Source organism: Corapipo altera, unplaced genomic scaffold (genome assembly GCF_003945725.1).
Source record: "Corapipo altera isolate COAL_440 unplaced genomic scaffold, ASM394572v1 75, whole genome shotgun sequence".
NCBI classification, from domain to species: domain Eukaryota; kingdom Metazoa; phylum Chordata; class Aves; order Passeriformes; family Pipridae; genus Corapipo; species Corapipo altera.
Genome location: NW_020884887.1, coordinates 10590230 through 10611864, shown reverse-complemented (window position 1 = coordinate 10611864; position 21635 = coordinate 10590230). Strand labels below are relative to the sequence as shown.

The 21635-nt window shown below is 54.7% G+C and overlaps 1 protein-coding gene across 2 annotated transcripts; it reads left to right on the top strand.

Annotated features, from left to right (window-relative positions):
* The first annotated feature begins 59 nt into the window (after window positions 1-59).
* LOC113947096 (proton-coupled amino acid transporter 1-like) lies at window positions 60-21535 on the top strand. Of its 2 annotated transcripts, XM_027643338.1 has the most exons (11): window positions 60-124; window positions 3756-3903; window positions 4612-4702; window positions 5266-5354; window positions 5612-5707; window positions 6383-6467; window positions 8493-8711; window positions 8941-9039; window positions 10476-10642; window positions 15966-16135; window positions 18777-19053. In XM_027643338.1, the coding sequence occupies exons 2-11, from the start codon at window positions 3761-3763 to the stop codon at window positions 19043-19045; spliced, it is 1428 nt and encodes a 475-aa protein (XP_027499139.1). In that variant the 5' UTR covers window positions 60-124; window positions 3756-3760; the 3' UTR covers window positions 19046-19053. The 2 variants fall into 2 exon arrangements, with proteins under 2 accessions (XP_027499139.1, XP_027499138.1); XM_027643337.1 differs by lacking the exon at window positions 60-124 and having other exon boundaries at window positions 3746-3903; window positions 18777-21535.
* Window positions 21536-21635: the final 100 nt, after the last annotated feature.

The window sequence follows — 21635 nt, the reverse complement described above, 5'->3', positions numbered from 1 at the left end:
CACCCGCCTGGCCCCGCCCCTCTCCCCGCGCGCAGGCGCCGCGCTCAGCTGAGCCACGTGTCACGTGACGGCGCGGCCGAGCGAGCGGGCCCGGCGGGGCCGGGCGGTGCGGGACGGCCGAGAGGTGCGGGACCGGGACCGGGACTGGGGCAGAGACAGGGACAGGGGGGATGCGGGAGCGGGCTGTCAGCCGGCTGTCAGCCTCCGCGGTGCCCGGGAACGCGGAGGGCGCGGTAGCCGGCGCGGGTGCGCGGGGTCCTGGCGGTGCTGCCGTCCCGCGTGGGTGCTCGGGGGAGTTCGGGTTAGCCACGACACGACTCGGGGCTCCAGGGGGTCGCTGGCAATCCTTGTGCGCGGGCAGATGCGCAGAGCATTGGGGTGCTGGCAGCGCCCGTGGCTGCTCAGGGTTCCCTGGGGGTGCTGGAGGCTGGCATGGGTGTCCGGGGGTCGCTGGGGGTGCTGGCAGCCCCCATGGGTGTCCAGGGGTCACTGGGGATGCTGGCAGCCCCCATGGGTGTCCGGGGGTCGCTGGGGGTGCTGGAGGCTGGCATGGGCTCTGGGGTTGCAGAAGCGAGCTGGCAGCACACGTGGGTGCTCAGGGGAGTTCGAGGTGCTGGTGGCCTGTATGTGTGGCCATGTGTGTGGGGGTATTTGGAACCTGAGTGGGTGCAGGGGGGTGATGGGAGCTTGCACGGGTGCCCAGAAGTTCCTGGGGGTTCTGGCAGTCTGCAGAGGTGCTTCAGGGTGCTCAGAGCCCACACAAGTGTGTGGGTCTGCCTTGGCCCCACATGGGTACCCAGGGGGGTGGTGGTGATGCCCTGCAGGGTGCTGGCACACACTGGGGTTCCCCTCGGAGTGTGTGGGGGTGCCATGTAGGGGGACACAGCCCCCTGCAGTGTGCACCAGGGTGTGGGGTGCTGTGTGGCAGTGGGGGAGGGCACAGGGATCCCCACAGTCTGTGGGGTGCAGGGAGTGGAGCAGCACAGCCTGGTTGGGGGGGGAGCTGCAGGAACTGGGGGGGGAGTTTGTGCCCAGCAGCCTCCACGTGGGGAGACGCTGGGCTGGGGGGACCAGGCCATGCTGTGAAACCTTGGAAAGGTGAGTCTGGGAGTGTCTTTGGAGCTGTGGGAGCATTGGGTGGCACAGGGACAAGAGGACCGATGCTGTGACTGGGAGGTGTCATGCTGGCGTGGGCATGGTGGCTTCCCTGCAGGCAGGGGAGGGGGATCTGGCAGCGCCAGCTCTCCCCTGTGTCACACTTGGGTGGACTACAAGCAACGCTTTGGAAATAAAGGGTTTAACAGGCATGATGGGAAGCGGTAGTGAGTTCTGCTGTGAAGCTCACTTTTCCAGAAGATTTCCCCGTGTACACGCAGCCACGGCTCAGCTGGGGAGAGCTGTCAGGGTCAGCAGCAAGTCACATCTTGTTTTTGCCTTCTGGCGTGGGGCTGTCACTGTAAGGGACAAATTGCTGTCACTATCCCCCCAGCTTTAGTAGCTGCTTCACTTATGACAATGAAATTGCTCCTGTGTGTAGATGAGGAAAAACAATTCACATGAATGCAGCAGAGGAGTTGGGTTCAAAGTGGAAACCGAATGTGGCTGTTCCTGTCTTTGCTGTTTGCAATGACGAGGAAATGGTGTAGTGGGGTTTTGCCTTGGTTTGAAGTATTCATCGTGTGGATGAGACAAGTTTTGCAGCTTTTTTCCTGCTGGTTGCGGGGGAGCCAAATGCTCGTTCCCCGCTGCTACGCAACCTCTAATCCAGACACAAAGCAGGCAAGTCACGATGAACGCATTTCCCTGGCTCTTCAAAGCAAAAAGCAGACGGGCCTGCTTGGGGGAAAAAAAAATCCACAGGGAAGCGATCAGGCAGAGTGATGTCACTGTGTTGTGTTTATCTGGAATACATCGCTGTTGGGTACTTCAGATGCTGTGCAGGCCAGCTTTGGGGGGGCTGCCCATGCCTGACCCAGCCCTGCACCCCCTCTGCCTGCTGTCCTTGCCCACTGCCAGCCCTTGGTGTTTGGCAAAGCCTCCCAGGTCTCTCCCCTGGCCCTTGGGCCTGGCACCGATGACAAACAGCTTGTAATGCTTTCCTTGTGTAAACTCCTGCTGCCGCTCTTCCTGGTCCCTGCCTCGCCGGATCGCCCTGCCCGCAGCAGAGCCGGTTCAGGACATGATTACCTGTCCCAGCTTCGAGGGAGGAGGCTGGGCAGGAGTGATGCATGTACTGCCTGTGGCTGTGGAGTGCCTTCCTGCCTGCAGCTGGCCTCACCGTTGCTCCAGAGGCTGGTATTCCTTGGGACACACTGCTACTTCCAGCTGCTGGTGTTGCCTGGTGCTGCAGGAAATACAGCAGCTTTGGTGTGGCCTGGGTAACTGCTCCAGAGCAACTGGGATCTGGAGCATCCAGAGCTGAGGATAAACCCTCGTTCCATGCTTCCTATCTGATCTCCAGGCTGGACCCTCCCAGCAGATGCAGCTCTTGGCTTGTTTCACATGCACCAGCCAGGTTTGCTGAGCGATGCTCTGGGGGATGCCTGGGGCTCTGGGGATGGAGAAGCACCCAAGTGGCCTGGCTGAGCCTTCCCTGCACAGCCAGATCTGTGGGTCTGTGCCGGGGCCGCATCCGGCAGGCACTTGCGTGACTTGGTGGGTGCACGAGGAGCTCTGGCAGGAAATGAGCCAGTTTTTTGCAGTAATGACATTTCTCTGCTGCTTCCTCTTGGTCCCAGTTTCCCATCAGCGCTGGGGAGAAAGGATAGGGAGCACCAGGACTGCTGGGGCAGGGGTGATGCCTGGGGCATGACAGCCCAGAGGAGCTGTGGGGCAGGGACTGGCTCACCAGGCTGTGATGCAAGAGCCTGATAGATAATTCCTCTGCCTCTGGTGCTCCTTCCCAGTGGGTGTTTGGAGTGCTGGGTGTGGCACATGTGGGAACTGAATCAGCTGACTGTTTTCCAGGCGAAGGCAGGGGTGTGTGTCCTTGGTGAGGGCTTCTGCCTATGCTCCTGGCTTGCAGAACCCTGCTGAGGTTTCTGCTGGAGCAAGAGCTCCAGACTGTGCAGGTGCCTCATCCTGGGAAGCCCCTTAGTCTCATAGGCACCTCCTTGGCTGTGAAACCTTTAAGGTGGATGTTGTGCTGTCTCATAGTCTGTGCTCCTGCCTGATGGAGTCTAATCAATTTTCTTTTGATTCTTTTTAATAAAAAGTCTTGATTAAAAAAAAAAAAAAGGAGGAAAAAAAGGGAAGTTAGGAAACTTTCCCTTCCCTGGCAAGAGCAAGCTGTTCCCTTGCAGCACACTGCGTGCGGGTTAAAAGCAGTTGCACTTTTCTGGCCTTGTCTTCTTGACAGCCCCAGTCTCAAGTGCCAAGGCTGGAGACACTGTGCCAGCATGTCCCGTGGCTGTGGTACCACACTTGCCACCCTTAGAGCAGGGGTACGTTTTGCCTGACATGAAGTGGGGCACATCCAGGCCCTGCCTGCGGGATCTTGACCCCGTTCTGTCTGGGTGTGCCCAAGACATGGGCACGAGCTTGCGGGAAGGGCCAGTGGGAATGTGCTGTGCACGTTTGACCTTAGGACATGCCAACTCTGTGATTGCTTGGGCGGGAGCCTGTGGCTATATAAAAGCCCCGGAGGAGACCTTGCTCTGGCAGTGCGAGCCGGTCTCTCTGCACCATGGCTGACCCCAAGGAGCCCGAGAAGGGGGGTGTGGAGCTGGGCACCCCTAATGCTGCTCCTCCCACAGGGACCATGTCCACCCGGCGCCTCCGCAGCGAGGACTACAATGACTACAGCTCCACGGATGTCACGCCCGAGGGGAGCCCACCCGACGGCATGAACGGCTTCACCCACCCTGAGTCCTACCAGCGCTTCGGGGAGACCAACGGCACAACGTGAGTGATGCTTCCCTCCCTCCCGGGCCAGCCTGGCACCTGGGGAGGGTGGAGGAGCTCCTGGTGGCTCCCTGCAGGCTTTGCTGGAGGATGGTGGAGCCGTGGTTTTATGGGGAGGTCTCCTGGGGGTGGTGAGGGCAGAGCTGTGGTCCTGCCTCTGTGGGGTGCTGGCACCAAGTGAGCAGCTGCCCTGGTGTTACTTTTTGCTCCCTAGTGAAGCTGGGCTTGCTGGCAGCAGGCAAGGATTGCTGCTTTTCCTAATATTCCCTCACTCCAGCTTGGTTTGGTGGGAGCTGTGGCGAGCAAACTGCATGTCCAGCTTCAGAGAACACGTGGGTGGGCATGTTGCAGCCATGCTGTGGGGGCTTCCTTATGCACAGGTGGGCAGAGGATGTTGTCTCTGCACCAGAGAGGCTGATCTCTTTAACTCAGAGATCCTTGTCCAGCCTTGGTGCTGTGCTCGTGCTGGGTTTTGCCGTGAAGCTGGTTTTGCAAATGCCTGCCCAAAATCTGTTTGTTCAGTCTTTGCCTTCAGACCTTCCTTGGTCCCACCTGGCTGAGCTGGATGCAGGGGACAGGATCAAGACCTCCACATGCATTCCCTGAAGTAGATCAGATCTGCTGTGGACCCTCAACAGGATGAGCTGAGTGCTACAAATGTGTATTGTCTGGGTGCTGATGGTCACCTCTGCATCTTCTCCCCCTCAGGTGGTACCAGACCCTGATCCACCTTCTGAAGGGGAATGTCGGGACAGGGCTGCTGGGGCTGCCTCTGGCTGTGAAGAATGCCGGCATCCTGGTAAGGCAGCTCAGCCCTGCTGTGCTGGAGCTCAAGGGCCAGAGTGACCCTGGGGTATTGGGCAGCTTGAATGGCCGCTGTCAGGGCTTGACTCCCTGCCCAGCTGCCTCTCAGTGCTTGGTGACTTTTGCACCCTGGGCTCTGTGGCTTTGCTGCTGAGACTGTTCTTGCTGCTCCTGTGTTGTGCTGCCTGGTGTGGGGGAGTTCATGTGTAAGTTGGGGCTGTGGTTTCCTGTGTGGGGTCAGGCAGGGTGCTGGGTCCAGACCGTGACCTCTTCTTCACCCTTATAATAGGGACGTGCGAGATAGTTTGGAAAGCAGTCCTGGAAGTGCTTTGCTACACCCAATCTGCCCCAGCTTGCTTCTTTTGCATCACTCCTGCCAAGCTCGTGGCTCTGTCAGGTTACTCAGTCCTGGGGGGCCAGTTCCTTGGAGCTACACCCAAGCTCCTCCAGCGGTGTTTCCACTTACCCAGCCTGTGGAGTTTGGTCTGGAAGTAAAACGTACTGTGCAGCTCTACCTTTGGCCATCAGAGTGCAGCCTTCCTCCTCTCTTCCCTGCAGCTGGGTCCTCTGAGCCTGCTGGTGATGGGAGTCGTGGCTGTGCACTGCATGGGCATCCTGGTGAAATGCGCCCATCACTTCTGCAACAGGTAAGGAGCAACTCCCCTTCTCGGCTCTCCTGCTCCTACAGTTCTTCCTTCTTGCCCAAGAAGCCCTGGGCTTGTTCTGAAGCCCCCCAGCAGCAAGTTGCCCATGTCAAAGCCTCAGTTTGGAACTGCTGCACTTTTTTACAGGAACTGTTTTCCTGTTTTACTGGGTTTTTTTCAATGTTAGTGTCATAATTTTCCTTGGGAATTAGCAGACAGGGCTGGTATTAATGTCCCTTCTCTCTTTCTTCTCTGGACAGGTTCCAGAAGCAGTTTGTGGACTATGGAGGTGCCGTGATGTACGGGCTGGAGGCAACTCCCAGCGCGTGGCTGCGGACACATGCCATCTGGGGAAGGTACCTGCTCCCCTGCCCCAGGCAGGGACTTGTCTTTAAGACCAGCATGTGCTGCAGCTGGGACAGAAGAGCCATTGTTCAATGAGCTGTGTGAGCAGATAAGCACAAGTGACATAAAATGTTACTTGACTCACCTGCCCTGAGTGCTCAGTGTCCCCCAGAGAGTTTTTGACCCAGAACTGTTCCCAACCAGACGTGACTAAAGGAGTGGGAGAAGTTTCCACAGCATAACAAAGGAGTGAATAGTGTCTTGCAGTGCTGGCCCATCTTGTTGGACACGGAACATGTCCAGTGTCTGCTCCCACTTTGTCCCACATTACATCACATATTGCACATCAGGTGCTGGGAACATTCACCTGTTCCTGTGTCCAGGGAGTGTTGTTTCCTGCTGTCACAATTCAGCAGCAGACTGGAGTTGCTAAACCCAAAGGAGACTGACCCTATGGAAGGGATGGGAGGGGAAGACTGGAGACCCCGAGGTCTGTGAGGTTGGATGGAGATACAGTCCTTTTTCCTGATCACAGCCAAGTGAGCTGGGTGTCCACCCCAAACCTGTACATCCCAACGCCAGGGAGAGCAGCATTGCTGCAGTGTGCGAGTCCAGCCCCAAGAAACCCAAGTGGGCTCTTATTTCTGTATGTTCTGGCTGACAAATGGTCTTTTTTTGCTTTCCAGGCGTATGGTGGGACTTTTCCTGGTCATCACTCAGCTGGGTTTCTGCTGTGTGTACTTTGTCTTTCTGGCTGACAATCTGAGACAGGTTGGACTTATCCCTCCTTCATGAGCAAGGGGAAGGCAAGGGGGTGTTGGATTGTTCTTTGTTCCTGTGTCATTGCCCTGTTCTCCACCAAAGGTCTGGTTTCCGTAGGATATGCTGCTCAGGAAAGTACTGCTCCTCTGCCCAGATACTTTGGAGGATTGGTTTTCCTGTTCAAACAGAGCAGGTTTTTCTGAGAGTCCCTGTGGTTTTGCAGAGGTGCTGGGGTTGTATGTGTGGAAGTGGGGGCCATTCCCAGTGAGGGAACAACAGCAAAGAGGTGACAGCAGAGGTGACAGTCTTTGCTGTTCTGCCTCTCTCAGTTAATTGATTTACTGGTGTAGATAGTAATGTGTGAGTCCCAGGGCCTGCTGCGAACATCTCTTTTCCTTTCCTTGGACCTGCTTGCATTCCAGTTTCTTTCCTCATCCCATGGCTCTGGAGCTTAATTACATCTTTAGAGAAAGAGTTTCCTTCTGCCAGGCGTCAGGAGGAAATAAACAGAAACCCTGAACCGCTTGGCTGGCTCCTGTGCTGTAAGAAACTGGGAATAATGAGTCCTCATTCCCAGCCTCCACCAGCTCGGTGCCTTGCAGGCACTGCTCAGCTTTGTTCCCAGTGTGTTCCTGCTCTGCTCTTGCAGCAGTGGTCTGGTCACTGCCACCACAGCTGTGCCCTTGGTCAGCTCTTCCCTGATGGCCATTTGCTCCAGAGGTGGTTCCTGGGGAGCAAGAGGAGGCTCTGCCTGTGGGAGCCTCTGCCTCTGCTCAGGGAGCAGCAGCTGAGGACACTCCCATTGTGGGATGTCTGGGAAGAGCCAATGGGTGAACATTGGTGATCTGACACTGCCAACCCTGAGAGCAGGAGGCAGCAGGGTGTGTGCACAGGGCTGGGCTGACCTCCACCCCCTGGGAACGGCCCCTTGCTGCCACTTCAGGGGGTGCTTTCTGCAGCAAAGGCTGGCTCAAGCTTCCAGGGAAATTTGCAGAAACCTGCAAATCCAGCCCATTTTTTAGGCCACAGCTGGGAAAACCCTTGGCTTCAGTTTTGGAATTTTTTGGGTGGGGAGAGGGGAGTGTTGCTTGTTTCTTTTTGTGGTGGGGAATAGCATGTTCAATGGGGAGTCATGGTGCAGGTGGTACCTTGGGTGAGTTGCCACTGTGTTGGGCAGAGCTTTGGTTTGGAAAATGACTTTGGAGCAAGCCACAGAGAGACAGGGCAGGCTGGGGCTCGAGTAGCGCTGTCCCATGGGTGCATGGCTCTGCACTGCCCTCTCCCACAGAGGATTGTGGTTTGTGCAGAGCTCTCTAGGGGCAGGACTTGCTCTGGAGCAGGTTAAATTAGTTTTCAGGAGCCCTTTGCTGCAGTGGCCAGACAGGACCTGGTACCTGAACCAGCTTGTTCATGGTTGTATTGGTGACCCACAGCGTGCCCATGCTCCTGGGGGGGATGGCTCAGCTACCCACTTCCTGGGCCAAAACTGTCTCTAGAGCTGAGCACATGGCCTGGAGTGCCTTTGGAATGAAAGACCCCAAGAAAAGGGTGATTCCTCATGAAGAAATCAAAATTGGGGCCCAGCAGTATCTTCCAGATGTCCTTGTGTGTGAACAGAGCATTGGTTGACTGAAGGGCTGTGTGACATAGATGATAACTTCATGCAGCAAGAGAAAAAGGACCTTTGAGGAAACAGAACTTAATGCCTCTTTCCTCTCTTCCCACCTGGCCTTGGTGGGCAGTGCAAACCACCCTCTGCCCTCGTTGCACCCAGCTATCAGATTCTCCTGCCCGGCGAGCCTGGGCTTGGTCAGGATTTGCTGTCCTGACTCAGGTGCCATAGCTCAGTGTCTTCCTCTGCTCCCTGCAAGGGATTTGCTTCAAGACTACCTGAAAACCCGTGTTGCTTTGATTTTAGTCAGCTAACTGTGTTTGAAGTGAGCTGATGGGGCACCCACCTGGGGTGGTCTGCCAAGGTCTGTGGCTCTCAGACCTGTGCAGTGGGGTTCATCAGGCCTTCCTGTGCCTCCCCAGGTCGTCTCTGCTGCAAACGGCACCACCAATGACTGCAGCTCGAACAGGACGGTGGTGATGACCCCCACCATGGACTCCCGGCTGTACATGCTCTGCATCCTGCCTTTCGTGGTGCTGCTCACATTCATCCAGAATCTCAAGGTCCTGTCTGTCTTCTCCATGCTGGCCAACATGGCCATGCTTGTCAGCCTTATTGTGATCTACCAGTACATCGTCAGGGTACGTGTGTAAGGGCTCCCCTCTCTCATTTTTGGGATGTCCCGTGGAGGGAGTTCAGCAGCAGGGTGTTTCCATGCCATGGGGTGCTGCCTGCTCCCATGGGCACAGTGGTTACCCTCTGCTCCACAAGGCTTTCCCTGCGGCGTGGGGCTGTGACAGGGAGGGATGGGAGCAGGCCAGGCCTTCCCCACCTTCCCTGTGTCTGAACTCTGTGTGGGCTTTTTTCCAGGACATTCCTGATCCCAGAAACCTGCCTCTAGCAGCAGCCTGGAAGACCTACCCCCTGTTTTTTGGCACCGCGATCTTCGCTTTCGAAGGCATCGGGGTGGTGAGTCTCAGCGTGTGGCACAGGAGCTGCACAGGAGCCTCAGCCCCTGCTCAGACTTGCCACAGCACCTGCTCTGTGTTGCAGCTGCATTTGCAGCTGAACTTCTCTGACAGTAGCCCAAATTCTGGGTGATGCTGTTAGCTTTGGCTCCAGGCTATCTCCTGGGTCAAACCCTGCTGCTTCCATCTGAGGCTGGAGGAGCATGTGCTCCAAACCTCAGGAGCTTGGTTGCTGCTTTAAAAGTGGCTTTATCTGGCAGTAGATTGGGAGTCACACTGACAGTTGCCTTGGGCTGTGCTGGCTGACCTGCAGATGAGGAATTGTCCTGAGTCTTGTTACCAGGCTGGATCCTGAAGCTGCCCAAATGGAAGGCCAAAAAGCACAGCATAAAAAGATGTGATCCTTTCCTTCCCACCCTGCTGCAGAGGCACTGAGATCTCCCTTTGGCAGCTGTGTGGCCTCAGCCTGCCGTGGGGCTGGATTTGCATGGGCCTCTCACACAAGATGCTGTAAATAGACCAACTGTGTCTGTGAAAAAAGCTGAGTGGGTGGGTGGAGAGCTTAATGACTCCCTAAGATGTTGTGGGTTGTTTCCGGGAGCTCCCTTCAAAGGAGAAAAAAATGTTTTCATCTCTTAATATAAGCTGGCTGTGTAAACACAGGCCTGGAGAGGGCCAAATCCATTACTGGAGGAGTGTTTACTGAATGCTATGCCCAGGGCAGAGGGCTCTTGCCAGCTCTGAGGCACAAATGCTCTCTTCCTTGCATGACTTGGAGGTGGAGAAGCAAATAAAAGCTATTCTTGTCCTGCCTCCTCGCCAGCTTTGCCACTGTGTCTCTTGAAATCCACTCCAAGGGTTTGAAATCCAAGGACAGCTATAAAAATGTTTGCCAAAGGCCTATATTTAGTGTTAGTAGTGTAGAATTAGTAGTGTAGTGAAAGAGTTACCTCTGTCCTTCCCCTTTTTATTGTCCTGCCTGGTTGAAATGTGTCCGGACAAGCTTGATAGGAGAAGAGAGTCTGTCTTGGTCTTTCCAGGATTTGCTGGGGAAGATAGGGCAATGTAACATAGTGGGCATGGCCGTGCTGTTTTGGGGTGCAGAGTGTAATGCACCCAAGGTATGGGGTGGTTGGCATTGCCCCAAGATGCCTGGCAGCACTGGGCACAGCTCCTGCCAAGAGCAGGGAGCAGATCCCATCGTTAAGGCAAGGGCATGGGTGACCTGCTGGAGTAAGTGAAGGTCTCCAGTGTAAGCACAGAAGTCAGATCTTCAGTACAGTGGCTTTTTCAGCTGGGTTCTCTGGGCTCCATGTGACCATCCCATCCTCTGGCATGGCCATGGGGCTGCCCCTGCTACTTTTTGAGGCTGAGGGGTATAGAGGGATGGAGGCAACCTGCTGTTCTGTCATCAACCTCCCCTTCCTCCTCTCCCAGGTGCTGCCTCTGGAAAACAAGATGAAGAAGCCCCAGCAGTTCCCCATCGTCCTCTATGTGGGGATGACCATTGTCACCATCCTGTACATCAGCCTGGGTGTCCTGGGGTACCTGCGCTTTGGGGCAGACATTCAGGGCAGCATAACACTCAACCTGCCCAACTGCTGGTGAGTCCCCAGGGGGAGTGGAGGGGCTGGGGGGCAAGGAAGGAGGTCCCAGACAGGGAGGTGGGAGAGGAGGCAGCAGGGGATGTTGCTCCTTAATGGAACAAATCCATATGAGCTTGTGGAAGGTTCAAACATGCCATAGCCAAACTGTCCCATGGAGCTTGACAAGGGTTGTCTGATGTATGGGGTGGAGAGAGGCTCACAGCTGTGGGGTCTGAGCTTGGTTTTGGAGCTCGGGCTGATTCCTTGGGATGCCTGGTGGTCCTTGCTTGGGTAGGTACAGCTCCTGCCTTTTCTTTGGAGTCTTGTAGCACCTTTTTGAGGGCTAAGCAGTCCTCTGGCTGGCAGATGTTGATTACAACCCCAGTGTGGCTGTACCAGAAGGTCTCTAAGCTGTGCAAAAGCCACTTCTCTTCCTCAAATGAAGCACATGGAAAACTAACCCAAAGCTGGGAGCTCCCAGAGGGGCCGAGATGTGATGTCTCCACATGTGGGTTGCGTTCCTTGTTTGCAGCCCTGGAGCTCAACCCCCCACTTCTGGGCTTCACGTTGTGCCTGGATGTGGCTTATCTCAAGCCAACACTTGGCCTGTGAGTGCTGGTGCTGTGAGGATGCCCCTTCCTTCCCATGGGGGCTGAGCTCTGCAGCTCCCCAAACCTGTCTGTCCTCTGGGATCTGGCAAGGCCTCTCGAGAGACTCCAGTCGCTGTCTGGAGCCCTGTGGAAATGCATGTGCCCTGACCCCTTGCCTGCCTACCCAGAGGGGTTGTTTCTCCTCTTGCCAGGGCTGGTGGCTGCTGCAGCAGCTACCTGGGCTGTGCTGCCCTGTCCCTGGGGACAGGTGACCGCTCAGTGCCACGGCTCTGTATTCATCCCGCAGGAGAAATGCAAGCAGTTTCTCTTACCTTTGGGACAAGAAGTGTGGAGTGTGCAAATATTGAGAGGAAATGGCTTTTCCAGCTTGCTCTGCTTGGGATTATTGAGAAAGTCCTGAAAGTAACGATCTCTTCTTACGACACACTGCTTTGGGGTGTCTGGGTGGCAGGATGTGGTGCTGATGGGCAAGGAGGAGCTGGAGCTCTTCTGCACACACTGCAGAGGTACCACTTGTGGTACAGAGCTGGGGCTGAGTATTGGCTTTGATGCCATGAAATTTCTTGGGAAGCTGTCCTGTGGCACCAGTTTCTCTGGGTTTGCCCAGGAGCACTCTGAAATTCAGCAGTTTCTCTTTGATGGTCTCTGCTGGCTTGAGATCCTGCAAGAGACAAGAGTGACTTGCTACATCTTCCCTGCTCACTGTTGGAGTAAATTTGGGCAGGACTCAAGTTTTGAGTCACTGGTGGGCTTCCTCAAGCTGACCCTGCAGAGCCGTGCAGCTGGGGCTCTGGAGAAAGCAAAGATTGGACCAAAACAGAGCCTAGTTTTGCTTTAATTATTGCTGTGTGGGTTTCTTTCAGCTAGAGCTCGTGGACGTTCATTTTTGCTGGGTCTGTGTAGTGGCTGCACTGCTGGATGTTGGTGGTGGTGTGACAGAAGGTCCTACTCCTGCCAAGAGCCTTCTTTTGTCCCCTGCAGGAGCTGGGAGCTCTGCCAGGTCCCTGCTCTCAGTGAGGAGGGATGGGGCTGCTGGAAGGGTGTGCCTGTGCCGTTGGGAGGTCTGAATCCCACCGTGCCAAGCACAGTAGGTGTGAATCCCTTCTGCTCAGTAAACTGAAGTGTGTTGTGAAGGGGATGAAGTGCTGCTGCTTCTCCTGAAGGTGGAAAGCAGGTCATTTCCAGGTCTTGGCCTCTGCATGCCACAGCCAGCAATGATGTCTGCTGGCCTGAAATGCTGCACATGGCCTTCTGCAGGGAATCGCAGCTCTGCTTGCTCTAAAGGATGATGTTCCCTTAAAAGGAAGGTAATGGGATTACTGTGACCTGCTAGGCTACAGAGAGGTTCTACTGCAAATGCATGTTTCTAGGAGTATCCACACCTTCTGTCTAAGTACTCTTCTGAAAATAACCATAGGGTTTTTTGGGTAGTGAGAAGAGAATAGCCCTTTGGAAGCAGTGCCTGGGGAAGCCTGGGCATGTGGCAGGGCTCCTTGTGGGCAGCTGCCAGGGAAGGCATGCTGTGGTCCTTGTGACTGGGCACACAGAACACTCTGGTGTTTGTGCACGTTATCTCATGGCAGAACACTCAATGGAGGCTGTAAATGTTAGACCTGGAAATGGATTATCTCAAATAAGGGCTGGGATACTTGGAATAAAGCCTTGATTGCTGTATTCCCGTACAATAAACCATAGGTGATGGGTAAAGACATGCTCTTGAGATGAGTGTTTTGCTCATCCTGCCTCACCTGCAGGTTTTCTCCCTGGCAGTAAAAGGTGTTGAGCTGCAGTAGCTGGTCATAGGGCTGTGGGTGAGAAGTCCTGGGATTTTCCTGCAGCCTGGGAGACAGGGTGAGGACTGTGGTGGAGGTGCTGCAGCCTGCCTTGGCTGTAGCTGTTGCCTGGAGGTCTCTAGAACAGATTTGATGAATGTCTCGAGAGTTGTTGAGTTACAGGATGACTAAGGACTTTTCCAGCCTCGTTTCTCTATAACCGCAGCTTCCTCAAACGAGGAGTGTGTCAGTTCCCAGTGCCCAGGTCTAACCACAGTGTCCAAAATACTGTGCTGCTGTGCAGAAATCCCTCCTTGCCTCCTCAGAAGGGTTGCTTCACCCCACCATCTGGAGAGTGCAGAAATGCTGCAGTGAGGGGGAAGCTGTTGGGTTGCATGTGGCTGGTTGAAATAGGTAATGACAGAGCTTATGGTCTCAAGAGGGTATTTCATTTCTTGCAGCCTTTTGGGATGGCCTGACCTGGCAGTCTGGGTGAAGAAGGCGTTGGTGTGGTTGGCTGAGCAGTGCCTTTCCAGGCCCCCACATGAACTTGTGTTTTCTGTAGATCAAAGCTGGTGCTTGAGCTCTTCCTCTTCTTGGTATTTAAAATGCCCTTTGAGCTTGTTGTCCTGGCTCCTGACCTGTGCAGGACATGAACACAGCTTCCTTCTGTACTGTTTTTAGCAACAGATATTGATCGTGGATTGCCCTGGAGCACTTTATGGCTTTACAGCATCACTTACCTGGGAATACAGTGATAAGATATGCCAGCTGTGCATTGGTAGCTCAAGGCTACTGTGCACTTGTCACGTGTGGCTGAGCATGCACACTCTGGTGATAACTTTGTGATCAGTGCCTGTGGAATCACAGAGTAACTGAGTTTCGAGAGGGCAGCGGGAGATCATTGGGTCCTCTCACCTGCCAAAGCAGGGCCAGCTTAAATGTTGAGCATCAGTAAGGACAGAGGTTCCCCACCTCTCCAGGCCATTTTTCTGGTCCTTAACCACCCTTTGGGGATGCAGCTCTGTCCCATTGCCCTGGTTCTTCTGCTGTGCAACTCCAAGAAGAGCTTGTTGCTGTCTTCTCCATGCCTCCTATTAGGTAGCTGAAAATAGCAATAACACCCCCTTTAACCTTCTTGACATGCTGAACGAACCTGGGGCTTGCAGCCTCTCCTTGTAGGTCATGTGGCCCAGCCCTAACCATCTTATTAGCCTGCACTCAACCTATGGACTTGTATAATATTCCATTCACTTAGGTGATCCCTCACTCCATCTGTGGGAAATGATTGGCCAGCAATGTTTGCCACTAGCAAAGTTGTCTCACATGGGAATACTTGGATTTCTCTGGTTTGAGGCTGTTGTAGCAGGTGGATGCTGAGACGCACCATACAGAGGGGAACTGGCTTGGGGCCAAAGCAGGTAAAGGGGTATAAGGAGGCAGGAGGAGCCAGATACCTTCCCGAGCTTGGATCCACTTCATATCTACCCAAGTGGTATGGCCAGGACCTGTGTTTCCTGCTTGGTCAGCATATCTTGAGTCGGGGAAGGGCTAGGATCATATGTGAGGTAAACAGATGTTACTTCTCTTTTGGAGAGGCTTTTTCTACTGCTGGGCAGCTGAGGACAGAGATGGAGTTGGGATGGGGTTTTTTGGTCATCTGTGGTGGGCTCTCTCCTGCAGCCAGGGTGCATCACTGCAGGATCTGGGAAGATCTGACTTGGGGTGAGCCTGAAGTGCTATTTGCAGCCTGTCTGCACTCTGCCTGCCTTCTGCTCAGCCCAAACTGCTCTTTTAAATGTCTTCCCCCCCAAACATGTATTATGCAGGATTCCAAAAATAGCTGCCCTTCTTTTGTTTGATGGAGAAAGCTGAGTTGCCTGTTCATATCGCTTTGCTTTTGGAACATTGTGATGTTCACATCCCTTTGCTTTGGAAGCCCAGTCTTATCCCAGCAGTGCTGTCCTCTTCCCCCTCCTCAGAAGCCCAGCAGTAACTGGAATCTGTAATCATGGCTGCAGCTGATGCACCTCTTTGAAGTTATTCTTCATCTTCTGTTTTAATATGAAGAATAAAATCCAGCTGGTTACAAATAGGAGAAAAGGAGGTTGTTTTCTTTTTTCAGCTCAGAGGCTGGATTTTGCTAGCAAAGGTCAAGGTGAGGAACTTCTAGGGACGGGTAATGGATGCAACTTCATTCTGGCCAAAAGTCAGGACAGCAGATACCAGTGATCAACTGGGTGTTGTCTATGGGGGGTGGTTGTGGGAAAGGCCACCCTGTGTCACTGCAGACCTTGCATAGTCCAGCCTGGACTGAAGTGGGTGGAAATGGAGAGGGTGGTATGGAGACTGTATCCTTGTCCATAGGGAGCAAGGTACCCAGAGGACGTGTTACTTTGTCCAACCAAGGGCAGTGTGGCACATGTGAGCATCTGGAAACGTGGAAAGGTGCCTTAAATTGTTGAGGAACAAGTTAGGCTCCTGGTCACTTGGCCAGGGACACTTCTGCTTTCCCTGTGCCTTTGAATGAATTGGGAGCAGGTCAGTGGTTTGTTGGTTGCTCTCAATATCTGTTTCCTCAAGTTTTCCCAAAGGGCAGCAGCACTTGACAGACTGCCAGCCCAGCTGCTGGTCTGACGGTTCCTTACGCAAAGCTGGGACTGAAGCCTCTGGTTAGGTGTGGGGGCATGTTGCCACAGCTTGGAGGTTGCACTGTCTTTGCTATCCCTTGCTCAAGAAAGGTTTCTGTAAGTTAAATGCATCACCTCTGATTTTCTAGGAGAGACCACTGGCACACTGAAGTCCTTGTAGAGTGTTCCTCTTCTAATTTCTGTCATTGGTGCCATGGGGGCTGGAGCAAGAGCCTGTCTCACTGTGTCCTTCTCCTTTTTCAGGCTGTACCAGGCTGTACCAAGCTGTACCAAGAGCCTGTCTCACTGTGTCCTTCCCCTTTTTCAGGCTGTACCAAGCTGTGAAGCTGCTCTTCTCCTTTGGGATTTTCTTCACGTACGCCGTGCAGTTCTACGTGCCTGCCGAGATCATCATCCCTCCCCTCGTGGCCCGGGTGTCGGAGCGCTGGGGCTTGGTGGTCAACCTGCTCCTCAGGCTGGCCCTGGTCTGTCTCACATGTGAGTACAAAGCAGCTTGTCTGAGCTTTCCTCTGAGGACCTGGCACCTGCTTCCTGCTGTAGGCTGGTGATTTTGTGAGCCTTCGCCCCTCGCCCCAGTGCCTCTGGCCCTGCTGCTCGAGCCCTCCCAGCTGGCAGTCCCTGGGCCTGGCTATTGCAAGCCAGTGGGCCAAGGTGGCCTCTGAGCTGCAGCAGCAGTGGTCCTCTGCCTGCTCTGTATGGGATCGGTCTTCTCAGTGGAGGAGTAATAAAATTCCTCCGTTGTTCTGAGGTGGCAGATCCCTGTGGAGCATCAGGCCTGGGATCCTCCTGATGGCACTTCTGTGGGTCATCAAGTCCCATCAGGCTTTGCATGAAATGCCCAATGCCTGGTTTGGTGCCAGGGCAGCCCAGAGCAGAGGCTGTTTTCGGTAGGCAGTGTGTGCAGCCAAGATCCTCATGCCTGTGGGATGGGGACACGGCTGCAAAGGAGTCACTGACCATGAAGGATCAGATGTTCCTGTACCCACGCAGTCATTGCAGCGTGTAGCACAGCAGGGGACAGCTGACAGTGGTAGGTGACCCATAACCAAAGCCCTGGTGTGCCACAGGGCAGGTCTGCCTGGATCAGCCCCACACGGTCCCCTTCCCTTGATGGTGCGAGGTGCCTGCAGTGAGGCTCTGGTGGAGCAGGCTGCTGGCTCGAGCCTGGTTGACCTCTGGGAAAGGTGTGAAGCATATCAGGTGCAGGGGTATCTGATTTTGGCTGGCTTTGATTCCTGAAGGCTGAACCCTTGCTGTTGTCAGCACAGCTGAGACGCTTGGCTGAGCTCCCCGGCATCATGTGCTGAGATGGAGCTTTTTCTCCATGGCTTGATGCTGCTGATGCACCAGAGATGAAGCATCAGGGACCTGGCCCCACATCCCAGCTGGCTCTGGTTTGGGCTGGAGAAGAGTGTGGGGGTAACTCGAGGGTGCTGGAGCTGGCTCAGAGCAAGGTGCTGCTGTTCCTGGGCTCTCGCTAATGATGGGCCAGAAGTGCTGCATTAACAGAGGGGGGCAAAGCCCCATCTCCCCTGAGCCGAGTTCCTGGAGCCTTGATGTCCACAGAGGGGGCAGGGATGAAATCCTGCCGTGCTGGACCGGGTGCTCAGAGCCTGCTTGGGAGGTGGGAGCCTCTCCCAGAGGGCGATGGAGTGTGCCAGGCCAGGGAAGTGAAGGCTTGGAGTGATGGGATGGCTTTAGGCATCGGCAGTGGCTGTGCCCTTTCTTTTGGGGGTAGGGAGGCAGCAGAGGTGTTGGTGAAAGGATGCTGGTTCCTTTGTACCTCCTCCCCTCATCCTTCCATGTAAGGGGTCTCTGTGGCTGCTGAAGGATAAAAGCAATTAGGGGGGCTGCATGAATATTCATTTTATGATTGTGTGGATGAACAACAAGCCCACATCAGGGCTTTGCCTCCCTGAGAGGGAGATGGAGAGGATGCAATTTAGTATTTGGGTGTCTTTCAAGCTTAGACTTCAAAACCAGCACACTTAAAAACCCTTTGAATTAATACCTGCTGAAAGCAGGACCATTGCCCTGGAGGCTGAGCACTGCAGCTGGTGCTTCAGTTCTGCTTGTTTTAGCAGGGAGTTAATAATTTTGTTTACTTTTGAGTCCAAAGAGCAGTATGGGGTGGGTTGAGGATGCTGTTGGGGGTGGGCTGCTCTGCTCTCCACTCAGGCTGCTGGAGCAGGGATGCTGTTTGCAGCAGAGACCTGGCAGGGCTGAGCACTGGGATAATCTGCCTCCAGGTCAGCAGCTCAGGACCTTTGCTGCTGTTTCCCGTGGTGGAGGGATGGTTTGTCTCTAGGCTTATCCAGATGACAGCAGGGCTGCAGTGGTGGCACAGTCAATCTGCAAGCCTTCCTTCTCCTGCAGTGCCATGGGTGATCTTTGGCTCAGGGAGGCTCCAGTAGCCTGCAGCTGATGTCAAGGCAGTGAACAAATCCCTCCAGTAAGGAGCCCTGAGACATCCCTTCTCCACCAAAGCTGCAGCTGCCATGGTTGTAGGCACTATCCTTCTTTCCTCCCCTGGCCCCGTGCAGGAGGAAGGGGAGCAGGAATATGCTGGAGCTCGCACCGCTAAGTGCAAGCTGTCAGGAGTCTCCCAGGGGGATTTTCCTTGGCTCTAGTTTGCACCTAACAAATGTTCTCCCCTGGGCTATGCCGTGGGTGTGCTGCTGCTGGAGCAGCTCTAAACGTGTGCAAACCACATGGATTGATTTGGGGTGGGGGGAGATGCCTTTTTCCTCCCGTCTCCTGCTTTTATGGGGTTTCTGAGGCTTTATGGCTCCCCAGGTGTGGGGAACAGGAGTGCTGGCTTTCAGCAGGGGGTTGGGAATGCTGGCAGCTGCTCTTCTGCCTGTGGCACCCATCCTGCTCAGCCCTGGAGCTTGTGCTGGTGGAGCCCAGGGCAGCAAAAACAGTTTAGTCTTTGTGCTGCACTTCATTAATGCAACAGTTTAATTGCTTCTGGGGGAGGAAAATATGGAAAAGTACTCAGCCGTGTCTTCTGTCAGGGAGGAGGGCAGAGGTTTGACTCCAGCCTGTGGCATCCCTGCAGTGGGGTTTTGGTGTCTGGGAGCCAGCAGCACTAATGTTGTGTCTGTTCCTTCTCCAGGCGTGCTGGCCATCCTCATCCCGCGCCTGGACATCGTCATCTCCCTGGTGGGCTCCGTCAGCAGCAGCGCCCTGGCTCTCATCTTCCCCCCACTGCTGGAGATTGCCACCTACTATTCTGAAGGCATCCACCCCCTCGTCATCGCCAAGGACATCGCCATCAGCCTCTTTGGCTTCGTGGGTTTTGTGGTGGGGACGTACGAGGCGCTGGTGGAGCTGGCGGCGCCCGCCACCACCGTCGTCAATGCCACCAGTGTCATGGTGCAGTGACGGCCCCCCCGCCCCTGATGCCATGCTGGGGGTGCACAGGCACCGGGCACTGCTCTCCTGGGAATGGCCTCCCCTCCCCTGTCCTCTCGGGAAGTGTGGTGGGTTTGATCCATGAGAGGACGGGGCTCCCCACCGTCACAGCCACCCAGCTGCAGCAGGGTCCCACACTGGGATGTATCTGGAAAGTGGGATCCAGGCTGGGGTGGTGTCTTCCCTGGAGGCTCCTTGGGCAGCTGGTCCAGCAAAACAACCCCTTGGCACCTGTGTAAATAGTCACTTTGGGAGGTGAGGAATCCCAGGGATGTAGATTTTATTTTATTTTATTTTTTTAAATCTCAAACTTTCCATATTTCCCCCACTCCTCAGTCAGGGTGGGGAACAGGGACTGCTCTTTTTTTGTGCCAGTTTGTTGTTTTTTATTTTTTTTTCCCCTGAGCACTTTATTTTTACAGCAACAGACAAACCTCAGCTCAGGTTAGTGAGTGTGGAGCTGTCTCCTCACCCTTGTGGGGAGGGCGGGCAGAGCCGGAGGTGGGGAGCATCCCAGGGCCCACAGCTCTCCTGCTGTGGGATCCCCAGTCGTGGGCATTGGCTCCTGTTGTGCTCCAACTCTGTTTCCAGCTGCTTGAGCAGGAAGGCTGAGCAGGGCCTGGGCCACGCTTTCAGTAGTGACACTTCTTTATCCCCATCCAGCACACAACCTAATGCTTGGCTTTTGGAAACGTTAGAGAACTGAGGCGTGCAGAGAGCAAACAGGCTGTGCCATAATGAGGGGCTGAGCTGGTCACCTTTGGCTGGGAGCCCTTTCCCTGTGTGGGATGGGGTGTCCCTGGGGGTCACCACATGCTGCCTGCACGCCACAAAAATACATCACCTTGTTTACAGTGCCTGAGCTGGCCCTGGCACGCTCTGGCTGTGTCTGCAGGCCAACACTGAATGTCAATCACACACAAAACCTCCATAATATTTCTTTTTTTAACCCTTTCTCTCCTGGTCCTACTCCTGCATCCTCTGCCTCCGCTCAGCTCCTCTCCTCCTGTAGGATGCAGCTCTCTCTCCCTGCACTCCTGTTGCTCCTTGCATTGTGGCTGGTGCATGCCTGGCAGAGACAGTCCTTGCCATGCTGCTGCTTTCCTTCCTCTGTGAGCCCAGCTTCCTCCCTACACAGTTTCTTTGCCTTTCTGCTGGATTTCTATTTTTTTTAAGACAAAGGGATAAAATGCATCCTCCATGGAATGGGCCGAACTCCTCCCTGCTAAAGCAGCATCTCCCCAACACCAGCAGCGCCGTGGCTTGCTTTGGAGAGCCTTTATCCTGCATCCCACTGCAGCCCTGTCTGCCTGGGTGTGGGCAAAGGCTGCTGGTGGTGGTGGGAAAGGCGAGTGGGTACAGCAGCAATGGGCTGTGTTCCTGTCTTTGGTGGAGGATGAGTGAGGCTTGGGGTTATTTTTGGTGTTTGATCTGCTTCTGGGAGGAGAAGGCTGTGCAGAGTGGTGTCCCTGCAGCCTGTCTCCTCCACGTGTACTGTTTATGTCTTGCACTGTGTTCCCTGTGCTGGCTCTGTTCTGGGTGCCCCATGCTGGTGTGTGGACCCATGGCCAGGTGTGGGTGGGTCTGTGCCACATCACTGCTCCTTTCCAGCCCCTCACCTGCTTTCTGCTTCTCTTGGGACTCACCTTGTCTCCTCCAAATCTGTGCTGGGGAAGGTTTTGGCATGACCAGCATCGCTTGGTCAGGAGCAAAGCAAAGCTTTAATTCAAATCCTTCCTCTGGAGGGCACCATGGGGATAGAGAGGAAGCACCCAGGTCTGGAAAGGGGCTCCAGGGAACACACAGGTGGGAGAAGTGCAATATTCATGTCTGTCGCTGTGTACCAACCCCGGCGTGGCCCTTGGGGGTTGGGTTTGAGTAAAAAATGTCACCCTTGGCATAGGAGGGAGGGCTGTGAGGAGCAGGCAGTGTCTGATGCTTCCCCCTCCCCTGCCAGTAGTATCCCATAAGGAGGCTGGCCACACTTTTGGGGACAGCTGTGCGCCAGGGCATGTCCCCAGCCTGGGACTGGGCATCAGTGGGTTTGCTGGTGGGGCATCCAAACTCACTTTGGAAGTGCAGTGAAGACCTAATTTCCGAGGAGACTGAGATATCACAGAAGCATTAAATAGTTTTTGCTGCTCTTCACTATTATGGGGGTGATCAGGGCTGTTTGAAGATGGGGCCAGATGTGGCAGTGGGGCACATGGCATGAGGGGCTCTGCTGAGCCAGGAGGGGCTGACACAGGACCCGATGGACATGAAAACTTGACACTTGTGTATCGTAGGCTGCTCAGTAACCAAGAAAATTGTCTGTGTAAATATAGCAATGGTCATGTCCATGTCTCGTGCCTATGGATATTGTCAGCGTGTGTAGCTGCCCAGTGGGAGAGCTGGTGCTGCACCTGAATCATGTATCTTACTTTAATCAATAAATATGATCTATTTTTTATGTGTAAAGGCTTTGGGGTATGAAAATGGGGGTTTCTCTTCCAAAAGGCATCCATGTGAGAGCAGGGCACATGGAGCCCAGCAGCCAGCCAGGATCACACCCTGTGCT

Excerpts from the sequence above, each read along its gene's own strand:
- LOC113947096 (XM_027643337.1), top strand. The coding sequence starts at position 3,761 with ATGTCCACCCGGCGCCTCCGCAGCGAGGACTACAATGACTACAGCTCC. Across the intron at positions 3,904-4,611 it reads GGGGAGACCAACGGCACAAC|GTGGTACCAGACCCTGATCC; the intron begins GTGAGTGATGCT and ends TCTCCCCCTCAG. Across the intron at positions 9,040-10,475 it reads CTTTCGAAGGCATCGGGGTG|GTGCTGCCTCTGGAAAACAA; the intron begins GTGAGTCTCAGC and ends CTCCTCTCCCAG.